This window comes from Manis pentadactyla, chromosome 13 (assembly GCF_030020395.1).
Source record: "Manis pentadactyla isolate mManPen7 chromosome 13, mManPen7.hap1, whole genome shotgun sequence".
NCBI lineage: Eukaryota > Metazoa > Chordata > Mammalia > Pholidota > Manidae > Manis > Manis pentadactyla.
In genome coordinates this window covers 106,131,262-106,148,654 of record NC_080031.1, presented here as the reverse complement: position 1 = coordinate 106,148,654, position 17,393 = coordinate 106,131,262, and the positions used below count along the sequence as shown (strand labels likewise).

General features: G+C 49.3%; 1 protein-coding gene across 3 annotated transcripts in view; it reads left to right on the top strand.

Moving 5' to 3' along the window:
* Positions 1-17,393, top strand: part of PPP2R2B (protein phosphatase 2 regulatory subunit Bbeta) — a 401,044-nt gene that overhangs the window by 313,225 nt on the left and 70,426 nt on the right. For all 3 annotated transcript variants that reach the window (XM_036894677.2, XM_036894686.2, XM_036894693.2), the window contains one exon: positions 3,322-3,434. In XM_036894677.2, coding sequence (XP_036750572.2) covers positions 3,322-3,434 — 113 coding nt within the window. The remainder of the gene's footprint in view (positions 1-3,321; positions 3,435-17,393) is intronic.

Below are 17,393 nucleotides of genomic sequence, written 5' to 3'. Positions count from 1 at the left end.
TTTTACTTTCTGCTAGAATAGATTTCCAACTTTACAATTTTTAATGAAAAATAAAACCAACATTCATTTGGGAATCTAGACCTTGAAATTATTTGCCAGATGAAAGCACATTGCTTTCCTGGCTATGTCTACCTTAATACCTAGGATGAGAAGGGCAGGTTTACTTGAGCTGTTTTTCTTGCTGTGAAAGTAGACGTTGTAAAAAATGTAGAAAATACAGAGAAACAAAATGAAAATAATAAAAGTGCTCCCATGGAGAGAGAACCACTTTTAATGTATTTTAAAGAAAAGAGCAAAGAAGCATAGATAAATGCTTGTTTCTTAACAAAAATGCATATTCCATAAACTGTTTTATAGCCAGACTTTTTATTTAATAATACAATACTTAATATCAGGAATATCTTCCTAACTGTAAAACAGTCTTCTAAAATACCATAACATTCTCAGTGACTGCATAGTATCCCCTTATATAATTCTTGTATAGTTTACTAATAAATATCCCATTGTTAGATCTTTAATTATTAGGATATTCTCACTATTATAAATGATATATTTATAGGAATAGATGTCAGTATAGGTAGATATGATTTGGAAAACATCATAAACTGCATATAGCATGTTACATCAATTATATAATTTCACACACAGATATAATGAAAAGATACACAAAAATTTCACAGTAATGATTTCTAGTGGAATTCAGGGAGATTTCATTTTTTTATTTTTATACATTTTCTACGGTTACATTTACCACTTGTATGATAAAAGGAAATAAAATGAGAAAATACTAAAACCTATATAGGCAACATTAGTACAGGTTTGTACCTCTCCCCAAAGAAATGCATAGAAAAATACTACAAAGGATCTTTGCAAAATATTAACAATGACTGTCTCTGACTGGAGGAATTTATAGGTGATTTTTATTCTTTATGTTTTACCTGTGGTTTTTCTCTTCCTCTGTATTAACAGTTTATCATTCATAAAAAGAAAAATAGAAAAATTGCCTTGCAAGTGGGCTGGGATGCATTCTAAGCCAAGCCATAGAAAATATTTGGTGTTAAAATTCATTAATTTGGGTTCTTCGAAGTCACAGCTGGTCATTAGCTAACCTAGTGACTGTATAAACATGGCCCATGTTTCATTTTCTCACCCTAAAAAGCACTTACTGTGTAGCAGGAGAGCCATAGAGGGTAGGGCCAGAAGGGTGTCAACCAAAGTTCTAAATTCGACCTGATGTCTGGGAAAGGCTTCTGGCCCGGGCCCAGCTGGGGGTGGGGGGGCACGGCTGAGCGTGTACAGACCTTCCCCTTGGCAGCCTTGCCAGGCGTGCCAGCAGACATGACCAGCCTGAGGGATCTCCAAATACTAGGAAATAGAGGCATTCATCTCTTAAAGTGGCCAAATTGTTGGCAAAAGCCCACTTCACAACGTGGTACGTTTCTGACCTCTAAGGACAAGGTATTCAGCGGGGGAGAGAGGGAGGGGGCAAAAGAGAAAGGTGGCTTTTCTCCCCTGACAGAGAGGAAATAGGGTGTGCCGGCATCATCACGGAATGAAGCTAACACGTCTAAGCAACGTGTTAGTATTGCACAATGGTCACCCCGTTTGCTAATTCTAACAAGAGCAGTCACTGGTGAACCATCATTAGAAGCCCAACACTGAGTTAAATACTCCACACGCAGCGTTTAATCCTCCTAAGAACTCCATGAGGAAGATGCTGTTTTTCCCAATTTATAAATAAAGAAACTGAGGCAGGGAGAAGTTAAGAATCTTTATTTGTAAGGTTGGAATATTTGGGACGTATGTACACTAAGGAATCATTCACTGTTTTCTCTGAAGTTCAAATGTAACTGGGCATTCTGTACTTTTTTTCCTGCTAAATCTGGAGCTTCCGTCTGTTCGTCCCTCAAGAATACCAGTTAGGAGCCCAGTGCATGGGAATCCCACTACTTGACCGGGTGGCTGGCTAGAGTGGGAGTGGGGAGGGGGTGCAAGGTTGTCTGGTTCCAAAGCCTGCAGACACAGAGGAAGATACCAGGAAGGGAACCGAGCCCCTGCCTTCCAGACGAGAAGTTAGAACAAGTACAGCTAATGAAAGCAGGACCTGATAAGGAATGCCTACGTAGGCATGTGGCCCACAGACATGATCTGTTTGGCCCGGACATGTGTCCTTAAAAAATGGAATTGCAAGCGTGCAGGTGGGGCGTGCAACCCCCTGACTGCGGGGCTCCCAGCCCCTTCCCCTCCCTCCTCTGGCCCGCCTGCCCCTGTCGGCATTGCACCTTGCACCCATTTTATTACTGTAGAGAATGACAGGTGTCAGCAAGTGGTGTTCAGTGCTGGGACAGTACAAAGACAAGAAAGGCTGTTTCTAGCTGGGGACTTGAAAGAGACCGCAAGGGGAAAGAAGCATTTTGATGGGTCTCCTTACCATTTTACTTCCCTAACTATAGCTAACAGTATGCATTGTATAGAGAGCTTAATTTATCCATTCAACTAATATTTATTGAACATCTATTATGTCCCATACACTGTTATAGGCACTGGAGGTATAGTGATGGACAAGACAGAACCCCTTCCTCCAGTGATTTGGAGTCTAGTAACAGAGACTTAATAAATTATAAGTCCTCAGTTAGTGGGTAGTGCTATGGGAGAAAAATGAAGCAGAAGGGGTCATAGGTTGGGGAGGACAACATTTTGATATAGGCTGGTGGAGAGCAAAACAAAAGAACAAATCATGAGAAGTAAAGGGGAAAGGGCTTTCCTGGCAGAAAGTACAGCTAGTGCTAAGGCCCTGAGGCAGCAGTGGGTCGATGCGTACGAGGAACCATAGGGGCACCGGGAGTGGCAGGGAGTGGGGTGGACAGGGGTGCAGGTCATGGGAAGGACAGAGGTTAGTGAGGTGGGGCCCTAAAACGGGGGTAACAGTAGTAGCTACCGCTCAGGGTTATTGTGAGGGTTAAGTTAATTCTCCACACAAAGTGCTGGCATAAGTCATTCTACACACATGGCTACTCTTGTCATTCAATGTTCAAGAAGTACTTTTATGGAATGAACCCAATTAACGTATAAGCTGCAGGTTGTATAGCCCATTGTTAGGGAAGCTGCTTGTCTCTGCACAATGTGTGTTTTTGTTCTGAAACGTGAGCTCTGCCTTCAAATGACGTGAGGGTCACGCACCGAGGTCCCTCCCGCGAGCCGCTTCTGCTGCAGGCCCTTCCTTCGTCGCCCCTGCCTCCCCCCTGCTTGCCCCCCACCCACAGAATTCTCTTTCACAAGCTTCCTCTCACCGTGATTTTGATTTGCTCTGGTTGTCCACAGATAAGACTGTGAAGATGTGGAAGGTCAGCGAGCGTGATAAGAGGCCAGAAGGCTACAATCTGAAAGATGAGGAGGGCCGGCTGCGGGATCCTGCCACCATCACAACCTTGCGGGTAGGCCCACTGGCTATTTGCACCCGTCTTTCAGCTCCCTCGGCCCCTCGGGTCAGGAGAAGGGCTCCTGGTCTGCCAGGTGCTGGCCGCTGCCGCAGGGCACCACCGTGACGTGTGCGCGAGAGGGACGGGGCAGGGAGGGGCCCACCTGAGTCCCTGCCGGCAGGTGGAGTAGTGGGGCAGGTGCCAAGCTCCGGTGACCGCACGTCTGGGAGCTTCCTTTAGTCCCTGAGGACATGCCCCACCTTTCTATGTTCTTAGCCTCTGTCCGTTCACATTATCTAAGGTGTCTTGAGCATTTTCTGTGCGCAAACTTGAACGGGACGACCCAGACGGAGAGTTGCAATCCTGTGATTCAGGACATGAACTCCTGACTCGAACAGGCCTGGGTTTAAGTTCTGCCACTTGACAGAATCTCACAGTCACGTAACCTTCTTGAACTTGAGTCACGCGAGTCAGTTTTAGTTTCTCCACCTACAAAGCAGTGAACCTAACATCTGCTGCTCGTGGGCTTAGGAGGGTAAAACGCAGTGAGGACGGGAAGCTTTAGTCCGTGGCCCCTGCTCCGTAAGCAGCCTCTGCTGTCGGTCTGAGTAGCTTCCCTCGTGCCCTACAGAGATGCACTCTGGGAAGGACCGGGGGTTTTGTAAGGCCAGTATGCAAATGATCACGACACCAAATGGAGTAAGATTAAGGCCCGAGAATCAGAGAGTCGCAGTTTGATCCTAGGAGGGAGAAATCATGTTTGGTTCTGGGAGATCAAGACAGGGGTATTACACGTGGATTTCTAAAAGCAGACTTTTAAGGGGAAGCTCTTCACATGTATAATAAATCGGTTCAGGACTGGGCGATGAGTTCAGTTTTGGATGTGTTCAGTGTGGGTGATGAAGTAGGCACATGTTCGGACTTCCAAAATTGGGTGGAATACGTGCTTTCAGATACCAGCTGCTCTCCCCAAGACCAGAACTGAGTAGGGAGACAGTGAAGTACCTGCAGCCAAAACAAACTGTGGCCCTGGGTTTAGAGGCGGGTCTGGGAAGTGGCCGATCATTGCGTGCCTGATTAGCTCACATTAGTTCACCCGCTCATTTGTTCATCTGTTTATTGAGCGGATGTGTTTTGAGCACAGACTCTCTGCCGGCCGCGGTGCTGGCCGTCGCGCATCCGCCTGGCACCAGCGGGGCCTGGTCTCTCTTGAGCGCCTGACCAGCACACGCTGGCCGCTCTGTTTCCTCTCCTCAGCCTGGGCCTGCAGCCCAAACAGCTGCCATGCTTGTCTGCCTTTTCAGGCTGGTCGATACTCTAAATGCTCAGAGGTTTTGGGGACCGGAGGTAGAGCAGGGCACAGTATGAACACGAAGCCTGTGTGTCCTGGGCTAGGACTCTGCCCCAACCACTTTCTGGCTGGTGACCTTGGACCATAGTGCTTAGACCCCTTTGCCTGCAGTGTCACATCTGCACGACAAGGATGGAGTTGCTCCCCCCGGGGGCTGCTGTGGGGACTCAGTGCTGTGTGGCACGGGGCAGGGGGCTGAGCCTCTGGAAGCGTCTCGCTCACAGAAAGCCTTCCCTAATGTCAGTCCCCTGCTGCTGGTTAATATCACCGTCATCATCGCCATCGTTACCATCGGGGCTGTCACTACCCCCTACTGCTAGGAAGCCCATAGACATGAGGAAACTCATATCTTCTTTTTTCATACACTTTTTATACTGTTGTATTCACTCTACAAACGATTCGCTGATATCAACGAGTGGTGAGCACCATGCCGGCTCCACAGAAGGCGTAAGACAGTCTCCCGCCCTGCAGAACTCGGCAGCCCTACGGGGGAAGTGGGCGGGGCAGGGGGCACCGGGGAGGTTTCAGCATGAGCTTCTGCTCAGGTGTCACCTTGCCGTGTTTACTCTGCGGGTGGGATTTCTCGGATGCCATCTGCCGTCCTCGCTATGGGTTCCTGCTGCCCATGGCGTCCTATGGGGTTTCATACGCCTGCGTTCAGCCCCTTAGAGATGCCCTCTCCCTGACGAAGAGGAGAGAAGGCCTGTATGTAAGTCTTCACTAGAGCAGAGATTCTCCCCGAGGTAAGACAGCCATGAACGGGACTTTGCACGCATCCAGCACGGAAGGACGCTCTGAGCTATTCCTAGCAGTTAGAGAACCCCCGTTCTAGTTCTTGCTTTCTTATTGACCAGCTGTGTGACCCTGGACCCACGAATTGTATTTCTTCTCTCCAAGCTCAGTTTCCAAGCTGCCCAGCAGAGGACTGGACAAAGTCAGCCAGTAGTCTGCAGCGGCGGGTGCTCATTACAGATGCAGATTCCCGGGCCCCAGCCCCAGTGCTTCTCTTCAGCGAGCTGGGCAGGTCAGAGGAATCTGCGTCTTTAACACAAGGCCCTGGTGGCTGAGACAGGGGGTCCATGCTTGCGGGACCCCATCATCTCCGGGGCTCCTCTGCGGCTTCTCAGTCGCGTCAACAGTTACTGTACCGACTTGGGAGGCACATTTGCTGTAATATGTAACGGCTGCGTTCCGATTTCACCCCGTTTACCCTCCTAGGCCTCCAGGTATCCTGCGTTAGAGTGTAAACACCAACATTCCAATTTTCTTTTGATGCAAACACTGCAAAGGCCAGTCTCCTTTCCTTCTTGATCCCAGTGGTAGAAGACACCACCAGGCAACCCAGACGCCCATAGATTCAGAGCAATGATCCAAGCAGACGAGGAGCTGACGTCATATTAATCAGACTAATTTACTAACGTGCTGTGCTCCTGAAATGTGCACTGCCAGCAATTGTGGCTTTTTCTCCCCTCTCTGTGCTGTGATTGCCTCTTGTTCACTTTCATAGTCTTCAGTTCTGTGTGGATCTTGAGAGAGAGGATGTTTAATAATACCTGACAGCTAATTAATCCTCCCTGAGTAATGAACCTTTTGTTTTTCAGTGCTGGGAGGCTCCGTTTTTCAAAGCAAGAATGCAGCTACTTTTTTCCCTGTTTTCATGGAAGATAGCCTTTCAAATACCATCCCTAAGAACTCAGAGATGCAATGAGAAGCACTTCTGTGAAACCTATCTCCTGCTCAGTATCATAGTATTCAAAGCAATAAGCATGATGATAATTCCATAATAATACCTTATAGCTATAAAATGCCGTTTATATCACAAGTGTGTCTTAACTAGTCCCTTGATTCATCTTCAGAACAGCCAGTGGGGAAGGCAGGACAGGTATTGGGCAGGTGGAAATGCCGGCACCTAGTGTTTGTCGAGCATTTACCGTATCCCGTGCACCAGGCTGCGCATGCAGTCGGCATTAGCCACCTCGTGAGGCATAGCTCCCGTCCGTGTTTTGAGGAGGCTCAGAAAGGTTGAGTGATAGGCCCAAGGTCACGCAGGACAGTGAATCAAAGCCCGACCCACTTCACTGTGGGACCTGCGCCCGTGAACCTGTTGCGGGCTCAGAGGGGGACAGTGACCCGCCCACTGCCTGTCAGCTTGTCATTCCTGGGCGGGGACTGAAGCTCTGCCGCTGTGGCTCTTACGCTGGACACACACATTCGGGCATTTGAAATGGTTTTCTCAGTAATCAGTGCCATTATTCCAGGTCAGGGCGTCTCTCTTTCTCCCTCCCCCCCACATTCACACATGTTGAGTTTCCAGATCCCAACCCCAGCTTGGAGAAACTAAAACTCCGAGGTCTTACGTAGTCCTACTTGGCAAGATCCTCATGCCCCTTTCCTAACCCCTGATACCCAGAGGTAAGAGACCCTCCGAGCCCTTGCCAGGCAGCAGGCCCTCACGGTTGAGGGACCTCAGTCAGCCTGGACGGGCTGGGTGGCGAGGAGGCACGCTTTGGGTGCTTCTCCCCCGGGTGAGCCTGGACTACTATCCCCTCTCTGGGGTTGACGGGCAGCGCCAGGAACCTAGGCCCGCTTGAAATTCACTTGTTAACTAGTTATATACACAGAGTCCAGAAGGTGTGAGCTCCCAACTGTGACTGACCATCACCTCCCCACAAATGAAGGGAATGCACTGAACTCAAGTTTTCTAATGTATTTTATCCAAACATTCCTTACAGCTAATATAGTAAGCCACATTTACTGAAAGCCAGGTGCTGGATTCTATACCCATGTATCATTTCGTCCTGACAGTATCACCCCCTCATAGTTGCTGTCACTCTCTCTGGATCATCTAAAGCTTTACGCCCTCAGAGCAGCTCACCTAGAATACCCAGAGGGAAACAGCACCCTCCCATTTCCCGTTCACTCTGGGTGTCCTTACCCTGCCCTGTTTTCTTGGTTTTTATCTTCGCTGGGTATATGCTATGCCATTGTCTGCCTCCTGTCCACCTCTGCTAAATGTAAGCTCCGCAGAAGCAGGAACAATGGCGTGCTCTCTCCCGTAGCCCCAGCAGCTAAAAGAATGCGTGGTAGCGCATGTCTTTGTCAAACGACTGGAGGGCACAGAAGTGGAAACTGAGTCTTGGAGTAAGCACAGAGTTCACCCCGGATCTCACGGCTAGAAGATGGCAGAGCTAGGACTCAAACCCAGTCCATGGGAGGCTGACACTGATGTTCTTCATCATGATTCCCTGCAGCTTCTGATATCTAAAAAAATATTAGTTCATGATTGCAGAGCAGGATATTTCCTTATTTGGGCCTCTCAGAATTATTTGGCAAAGCGTCCTTAATGTGTGAGCTGGATCTGGGGTCGGGGAGGGCGAGGGGAGAGGGCTGCAGAGGCCCTTCTACAACAGGATGGGAGCTCACAGTGGATGCGCTGGTCTTTACAGAGCAGATTAAATTACATCACATTTCAGACACATGCCTTCCACTGCCTAACGCCTCTGTCTTCCTCTAGCGCAGGACACATACATTTCTTGTGACTTTGCTGGACTAATATTTTTCCTCTCAGAATGACCCTGATATGTGCAAGTTCCACTGGTGGCGAATGGTCACTGCCCCAGTCCCCAACCATGATCTAAGACACCATGAGAAGTGGACATGGGGTTTCCCAGCTTCAAGTCTGCAGGGGGCATCTTGCGGATTACTGCTAACCGGTCATGGGATTAAGCAGGTTGACTTAAACAGACTAGCTGTTTTCCAGAAAGTAATCCTTTTAGTGAAGCAACTAAATTAACTACCTGACCTATGTTCTAGAGAACCAATTAGACCACTGGTTTGAGTTTACTAATAATAGCACTTGCATTTATCAGCTCTTCCTAGTGATGGGCTCTGGGCTGGGCAGCTTTATGAACATTTTACAGTTCTTTCCTTACCACAGTCCCATGACTTAGGCATCATGCCCATTTTACAGATATGCAAACAGAAGCTCAGGGAGGTAAGCGCTGGGTTAAGTTCTCACAGATAATAAGTGGCAAAGCCAGTAACAGAGCCCAGGTCTCTCTGATCCCAGAGCTCCTGCCCGTCACCTTCATGCAGGACTGTTTACTACATGTCCCTGCCTAGACAACAGTGAGGATGATAGCATCTGACACACAGAACTTTTCAATATGTGCTTCTATCCCATTTACTGAGTGCCTGCTATGCTCCAGGCCCTGAGCTAAGTACATACTACAAAGTGGGTCTTACAAAGATGAGTGAAGAACACTCCCTGTCCTCATGGGGCAAAGGGGACAATCTGCAATTGGCTGTAACATGGAATTAATTTAAGTGGCGTGTCTCATGGTCACCTGGGGTGCTCTTCAGAGCACGGTTACTGGCCTCATCACTATGAAGTCTGCTCTAGAAGGTCAAATTACATCTTTGACAAGACCCCTCCTGGAAACCCTGAGGAGCTTCTGATGCAGGGGGTCCCTGGGCCACTCTGTGAGAAACACCGGATAGGGGAAGCATCCTGAGACAAGCGCAGAAGACGGCCATGGCTCTTTAGAGGAAGAACACAGGGAAGAGACGCACAATCAGGAAGGAGTTTTTGAGGTGCCTGTTGGATGGTGGCAGGTCTTTTGTGTTGGGGTCTCATTTGATGCCCCTGAGGATCCTAGGAGGCCAGTAAAACGTGAAGTGTTATTTCTCTTGCAGGTGGTTTGGATGTGATTATTGTCACTATGCAAGGGGCGAACTGAGGCTCTGAGAGGCAGGACTGAGAATCAAGCACTTTCCATCCAGCCACAGCCTTTACGCTTTCTTGCTGCCCCTGTGGTGACCATGTGGTGATATTCACACCAGGGTGAGGGGGACCCAGGCCAGTTTCAGGGCAAATCACTTCTTGAGGCAGGATCAGCCATCACTGCCCCAGGTTTTAATTTGGGTTTATGCTTTGATAACCCAAGCCTCTTAGGACACAGATAAAGCCTTTCTCTGCCCATTTTTAATTTTTCTAGACTTCATTTTATGATTTATTGCTGCTCTGAGGGCTTCATACCCAGTCCTTTTACAGCTTCATCTTTCCTTTGCTTCTATTTGTTTCAAATAATAACGAAAGGTTTAGCTACTGCTGTGAAAGATCACTCAAGCCTGTTCCGTATTCACAGGCTCGCAGTGGCACCCGGACGACCCCCTGGATTAGATTCACTCTGGGAATGTGTCCCTCCGCTGTGGGTGGTTTCTCAGCCTTCGCTCCCCGCCTCCCCCCTCTGCCTCCGCGGGTGGATATTGAGATCACCCACTGATTGACTGCCCCGAAAGTGGATGTTGGCATGTGATGTGTGTAACTCAGCAGGATGCACAGACTCTGTGTTTATGAAAATAAATAATAATTTCTGTTATCGTTATTGATTGCCATCATTATCTGATTGTATCTGTCTGTGTCATGGGGTTTCCGTTATGGGATCCGAAAGCGCTGCCCTCGCTGACGAGCTTCTGTGTCTGACGTGTTCTGCCTTGAGGGACGAGGGTTGCGGATGCCCCTGTCCTGTCCTTCGGCTAGCGTTCAGTGGGACGATGTTATGTTCAATGTTGGGCAAAGGAACGAATTCAGTGGGAATAATAATAAGGCAGCAAACATTCATGGAGCATTTACTGTGTCCCAGGGACACTTTGCGTATATCGGCTAATTTTATCTTCAAGATAAACCTAAGTGGAGGTACTGACATAAACCTCATTTTAGAGGTGGGGGAAGCATACCTCCCAGTACACTGACCTTGTTATGACCTAAAGCCAGAGAGGCTAAGCGATGTGAGGTCAAACAGCCAGTAACGGCAGTGCTTGGAAGCAAATTCTTGTCTTGACTGTCCTGCCTCTTGTAGGAAAATGGAATGCCTGGTATGCTCATCTGGGAATCCAGTGGAGACCGAACACAAGTCAGCAGGGACTAGGGACCAAGCTGTCAAGGAGGCTTGGGAGCTGCTGGTGCTTAGGCACGGGTGGGTTTCCGTTTGGTCTGTGGGGGAGGCAGAGCAGGACGGCTGCGTGGATGAGGTCACGGCTCCCCACACCTGGGTGGCCGTCAGACTGGAAATGTCTTAAATCATCCCCAGCTGAGTGGCTCAGAACCTCCAGGAGCCGGGCCTTGGAATCTGCGCATATTTCTCTGCTGTGACCTCCGAGGTCCAGTGCCAAGTACAGGTGCTCTGATTTCCCTCTGTAAGTTCCCGCTTGACCCCCTTCCCTCCTCCTGCCTCAAGGTTCTATATAGAATCATCTGAGGGCAACATTCTTAGCAAACTGGTTTTCTCAACACAAGCGAGTGATGTGATTCAGAGTGAGCTTCTGCAAGCCAGTCTGGTTTAGGTTGTGTATGAGCCATTCAGCTCTTTATAACCCAAGTTCTTCTCTCCTCTTACTCTTGGTCAAGTCAGGGGGATGCCCGCCTCATGACCAGTGTCCTGCAACAGTAACAACATTGCAGGCATGAATTAAATGCATACTGTGTGCTGGGTCTTTTGTTAAGCACATTATAAGCTTTATTTCTTTGCAGCCTGGCGGCAGCCCTATAAAATAAATACCATCATTATACCCATTTTACAGATGAGGACATTTGATTCAGAAAGCTGAAACAATTCGCCCAATGGCCATAGATCCACCGGCCATAGGGGCAGAGTCATGTTTTCAACCAGATTAGGTCTGTCTCCAGAGGGCTAGGGTTCTGACCATATCTCAGCCATCATCTGTCGAGTGGACATCCTCGCACGTTCTTCCCACGGAGGTTATGGTACTAAAATAGAGTAACATAGTACCTAGTGCGACGCCTTATGTGCTCGGCGTATGTTATTACCTTTCTCCTCTCTTTCGCCACCTTGTCTTTCACCTGAATACCAGGAGTTTGGGGCATGTCTGGTGAATATATTTAAAAGGTTGAAAGCAGTATTATATTCGGGGACCAGCAATCGTTGTGCTTTATCTTGAGTGTGTGTCTGTCCCAGCTCTCCACAGCTGCCTTGGATTCAGATTGTGATCACTGACAACAAAATATTTTCTTTCATCTCAAAGCTGCCTTTGTGATGCTGCATTTACCATGTAGTGATCAGATCCAGCATAAATGTAAATATAAGGTGAATCCTATACCTGGGTTAAGATCAAGTGCTCTTTGTCCCTTGCTTCCATCCCCCTTGGAAGGCACCCATGGCTTCTTGAAAGTGAGAGGAACCAGTCAGTGATGCTCCCTGTATGTACAGTCTACAACAGTGGGGAGCTAAGAAATCCACTAGTATCAGAAAAAGAAAAGAATCCTGTTAGAGAAGAAAATCTCGACATTTCCACGGCCTCTAATACAATTTATTGTGCGATTCCCTGGCCAGGAAACAGGACAGTATTCTACACCATGATCCATTCTCTTTTCCTGACCATGGTCGTTAAATGGAATGGTTTCCAGAAATGTGGGGAGGTTGACGTGACCAGGCTGCTGGACTTTTCCAGGCTTTGCGAGCAAGGATCTTGTCTGACCTAGATGAATGTTTCTCGAGAAGAAATTAGTATGGTTTTCCCTGTCTTTTCTTTAACGGGCTCTCTGGGTACCTTTAAAGTGGAATTCCAGGCATAGCTAGATGATTCAAGGGGGAGAAGTACCTCCGTTTTCTGAATCTTTCAGATGGAATTACCTGAATTATGAGTGTAATGAGAAAGACATTGTCCCCAGACCAGGTCCCAGCTCTGAAATGTGAGCTCCCAGTTGCTGGAGTGAGAGGTGTGAGTTCCAGCCTCTGAAGCTACGTGCTCACATGTAGGTGTGTCTGCAGGCACAGCATAGCAGGCGGTGGCCAAGCAGCGCATTGTTCAGGAAACCTTAGAATGTTAACAAAAGCCTAGAACTGATTTGTGTTTGTTTTTAAATTAGACTTAACCAGAGATCAAAAATATGTGCCTATATCCCTTTTGCTATCAGGTTATACAAAGAACTAATTTGAAACCACAGGAGGAATTCTAGGGCCCCTGCTCATTATACGGAAGGTTTTTGTAGAAAATAATTAACACAAACGGATTTGGAATCATGTTCAATAGAGGGCACAATCACTTTGATCCTAGTACAATGCAAACCAGGCCTCAACCAAGGCGTTGATGTAAGCATTTGAAATGCCCATCCTTACCAGAAAAAAAGACTTAAAATATTTCCTTAGTGGTTAATGCATAGGAAGATACTTTCCTTTAGCACATAAAAATAAGAAACTGGTCGGAGGAAAATATTTTGTGAGGGTAATTTTATGTTAAAGGAGGTTGTTATCAGCAGGAAAAGTTAATTCTCTGGCCTTCTTAGAATGATTGAGACAGAAGGAAAGGAATTTTCTACCTGAGAAGTGTTTGATGTATTTATTTGAGTGGAGGAAAGTGGGTCAGACTCTTGTAATTTGTTGTGATCAGATGATCATGTTCTTTACTGAAAAATGTAAAAAGTAGTAGCAAAAACATACAGACTCACAAATGTTTCTTGCTCAAGAATGTATGGGAAACCCTAGCTTAAATGCGTTTAAACAAATTTATTTGCTACAGAGTTTCTTAGGATCTTTATTATATTAATATAGGATATCAAACCCCAAGAAAGGTACACAACATGCATAATTTTCCACTAAAGTTACGTAAACATGAAAAACCCTGTTCTCAATTCATAGCATTGCTTTTCTTTACAACATTCTCCTCAAAACATGATCCTTGGCCCCGGGCCAGTCTCCAACAGGGCAGGAGCCTGGGCAGGAGTATGAACCGTCCACAGCCCTGAGCCACTGTAGGGTGCAGCTGGCATTTCGATTTTCCATAGTAAGACTTTCTCAATGAACGAAGCAATTTCCCAATATGTTGGTTCTAGATTGTTCTCCTTATCTCATCACGGGCCAGTAACAAACGGTTTGTGGATTTGTTATTTTGAGTAGTCCGGCTATGGACCTCACTGTGGGACATGCTGGCTAAAAACTAGATAAGGGACTAGGGGTTCGTCCTGCAGTCTTCGTGCTGCCCTTGCTGCCTGTGAGTCACAAAAGCGCATGATGGTGAAAGCGCCTTAACCGAGCCCCCCTCCTGACATTCAAGTTCATTAACATTAACCGAGATTTTCCTAGCGCCTGACGCCGTATCAGGCATTTTGCATCCTTCTTTGTTTGACATTCACCTTAATGGCATCAATTTAAAACTATTACCGTCACTTTGTAGATGAGGAAACGGTGAGGAAGCACTTTGTGTAAGGTTGCTCCCCAGCAAATGCAGAACCAGAGCCCACACCCGGGTGTCCGCACCCCGCAGTGTCAGCCGCCGCGCTGTCCGCACCCCGCAGTGTCAGCCCCCGCGCTGTCCGCACCCCGCAGTGTCAGCCGCCGCGCTGTCCGCACCCCGCAGTGTCAGCCCCCGCGCTGTCCGCACCCCGCAGTGTCAGCCGCCGCGCTGTCCGCACCCCGCAGTGTCAGCCGCCGCGCTGTCCGCACCCCGCAGTGTCAGCCCCCGCGCTGTCCGCACCCCGCAGTGTCAGCCGCCGCGCTGTCCGCACCCCGCAGTGTCAGCCGCCGCGCTGTCCGCACCCCGCAGTGTCAGCCCCCGCGCTGTCCGCACCCCACAGTGTCAGCCCCCGCGCTGTCCGCACCCCACAGTGTCAGCCCCCCCGCTGTCCGCACCCCGCAGTGTCAGCCGCTGCGCTGTCCGCACCCCACAGTGTCAGCCCCCCCGCTGTCCGCACCCCACAGTGTCAGCCCCCGCGCTGTCCGCACCCCGCAGTGTCAGCCCCCGCGCTGTCCGCACCCCGCAGTGTCAGCCCCCGCGCTGTCCGCACCCCACAGTGTCAGCCCCCCCGCTGTCCGCACCCCGCAGTGTCAGCCCCCGCGCTGTCCGCACCCCACAGTGTCAGCCCCCCCGCTGTCCGCACCCCACAGTGTCAGCCCCCGCGCTGTCCGCACCCCACAGTGTCAGCCCCCCCGCTGTCCGCACCCCACAGTGTCAGCCCCCGCGCTGTCCGCACCCCACAGTGTCAGCCCCCCCGCTGTCCGCACCCCGCAGTGTCAGCCCCCGCGCTGTCCGCACCCCGCAGTGTCAGCCCCCGCGCTGTCCGCACCCCGGCCACAATGGTCGCCCTCTGAGCCAGTGGAGGCCTCACCCACTGCCAGAGACTTCTCGCAGCAGAAACACCCCATTAGCCAATCTAAAAACCATCACTATTCACAAGTGTTTCCTTTCATTTAACCTAACATCTATCTAATCTACATTTATGAAAAGAATTATATAAAGTTCCCACATAGTCCTAGACAGACGTGTGTGGTTCCTGCCCTCATGGGCGCCGCACTCCAGGGAGGAGCTGGCGGGCTGTGCGCTTTTGTCTGAAAATGGTAACAGCGTTAATTTCACGTGCCCATGAGCGACATTTCGGCAGTCCTGTTGAGTATTTAAACACTGCCTGAGATGTTTCTCGACGTTTCCTTCTCTGCTCCGTGATCCCGCCTCCTCTAATTATCTTCAGGGATTGAGAATCCTACGACTTTGAATTAGAGGAGGACATTGTCTGTTTAATGCCAAGACGTCCAGATAGAAGGTGAAGACGTCATCCAATCACCCTGCAGGTTCAATACCAAGCATGCTGATGTTTAGAAACTTCTGAAAGCTTGACTTAAAAAAAAAAAGTCATTTGCTCTCCAAATTCAAAGAGCATCTGAGAAAAGCATCCTATGGAGGAAACATAAGATTACCCACCTGGACAGGAGAGCAGGAGGAGTTCCGGGGCTGTAAGGTTAGATATTGAGATAAAAGTGACAGCCACAGCCGCATGTGGTTGCCATGATTCCCTCCATAGTAACGTCATCTCTGTAGATGAGCTCGCAGGAAGGTCCCACCGGTCCCGAGTAAATGTGCCTTTGTCCTACGTGGTGGTCAGACCAGTCAGCACCCTAGGCACCACCTTGGTCTCTTGCTCTCCTTTTTTTCCCTGAATCCACAAGTAATTCCTGAGTACCTGCCATAAGCCAGGCACTGGGCAGACCCTGGAGTTACAGCGGTGAGCACGAATGGCGTGTGGAGCTCATGGCCTCCTTTGGTTGGCAGGGGCCTGAGTGAAAGGCCCCCGTGGTAAAACTGACATTGGCATGGAGGCTGCAGAGGAAATGTGTGGTGCCCGGAAGAGCAGATGAGCCATTCGGGGAGTACAGAGAATAATTCCCTAAGCAGTTAATCACTGAGCTGAAGCAGGAGGTGGGTGAGGAGAGGGGCAGGAGAGGCATCCCAGACCCGGGAAATGCCATGGAAAAAGTCCAGGAGGTGGGGAGCCGCGCGGGAGACCAGGGCACTGACCAGAGGCGGGCGCGGCCGGGGTGCCGAGCGCAGGGGGCTGTGTGGTAACAGCAGGATGTGGGTGATGAGGCAGACGGGCATGGCCGGACCGTGCTGGGCATCGTAGACCTTGCCAAGGAACTGGCTCTTCCTCCCAAGAGTAATGCAGGCCCTTTATTCTCTGCCCTGGTCGTTTTTTAAACCAGCCCTTCTTTGCTCAGATAGCTAAATGTTCCTCACTCAAGACAAGATACACACCAAGGTAGAAAAGCTGTTGGCACAGCCTAGGAAGCTGCTGGTGGATATTAAATTAAGGAGGCAAATGGCGTTTGGTCAGTGTGGCTGTGTTGCCCTCCAGCTCCTTGACACCACTGTTCTGATACATGTCAGGGCATGGCCTCCACGGACCTCCTCCGGTATCAAGGCACACCCCCTCCCCCACAGTGAACCCTCCCACGAGTGACTGAATTGTTGGCAGGGTCATAGAACCTGACAGCTCTCTATTACACAAAGGAAAAGATAAGCTTCCGATTAGTCCTGGGGCTGGGGGAGGCCCAGATAGAGTGCGCCTGTCAGGACCCCCCACGACATATAAATCATGACCTCGATTTTCCATGCAAGAATTGGGCCAGAGAGAAGCGGCCGAGGTTGGTTAGCGGTGCAGAACTATATTAAAGAGCTCTTACTGGCTCCAAAGCAGGATTTGCTCTGCTCTCCCTGCAGAGAGAACGGAGCCCCATGCCCAGAGGAGCGGCAGAGACAAATGCCCACCGGCTCCAGCAAGGGCCGATCTGTTTCTGTGGCATTTATTCACAACTTTTATCACTAATCTAACAGGAGCAGCCACCAAAGCTTTCCCAGCCTCCAGAGCGGAGCTCGCTTGGTATTACACTCACTCTATGTGGTTCCTAATTTCCCTATTGTGTAACTGCCATAGTGATCATTGTTATTGTTGTCATTTTCCTTTCTCTCATTCACTGGGCAAAATCTCTGAGGTCACTGGGGGCCAGCTGCGGCTAACCCGCTGCTCCACAGTCCAGGATGTCCCGGTATTTCTAGGGGCAGAAAGCAGGGTAACACTGACAGAAGATTGGAGGAAGGATAGCAAGCCAGAAAATGTTCTAGAAAGATTTAAAAGCTCAAACTGACCGGACCCTGCCCAAATTTGCATTGCCTTCTATAGTCTATGACATAGTAAGTAGTTACAGGCTATGAGAGCTGGGAAGGTTCCAGGTGGAGAAGCCCCCAGCCCTGAGTAAATGCAAACCACGAGCTTGTGCAGCAAACCTCAGGCAACAGTCTTGTGCTTCTTCTGGGCTACTCAAGACAGAGTGAGC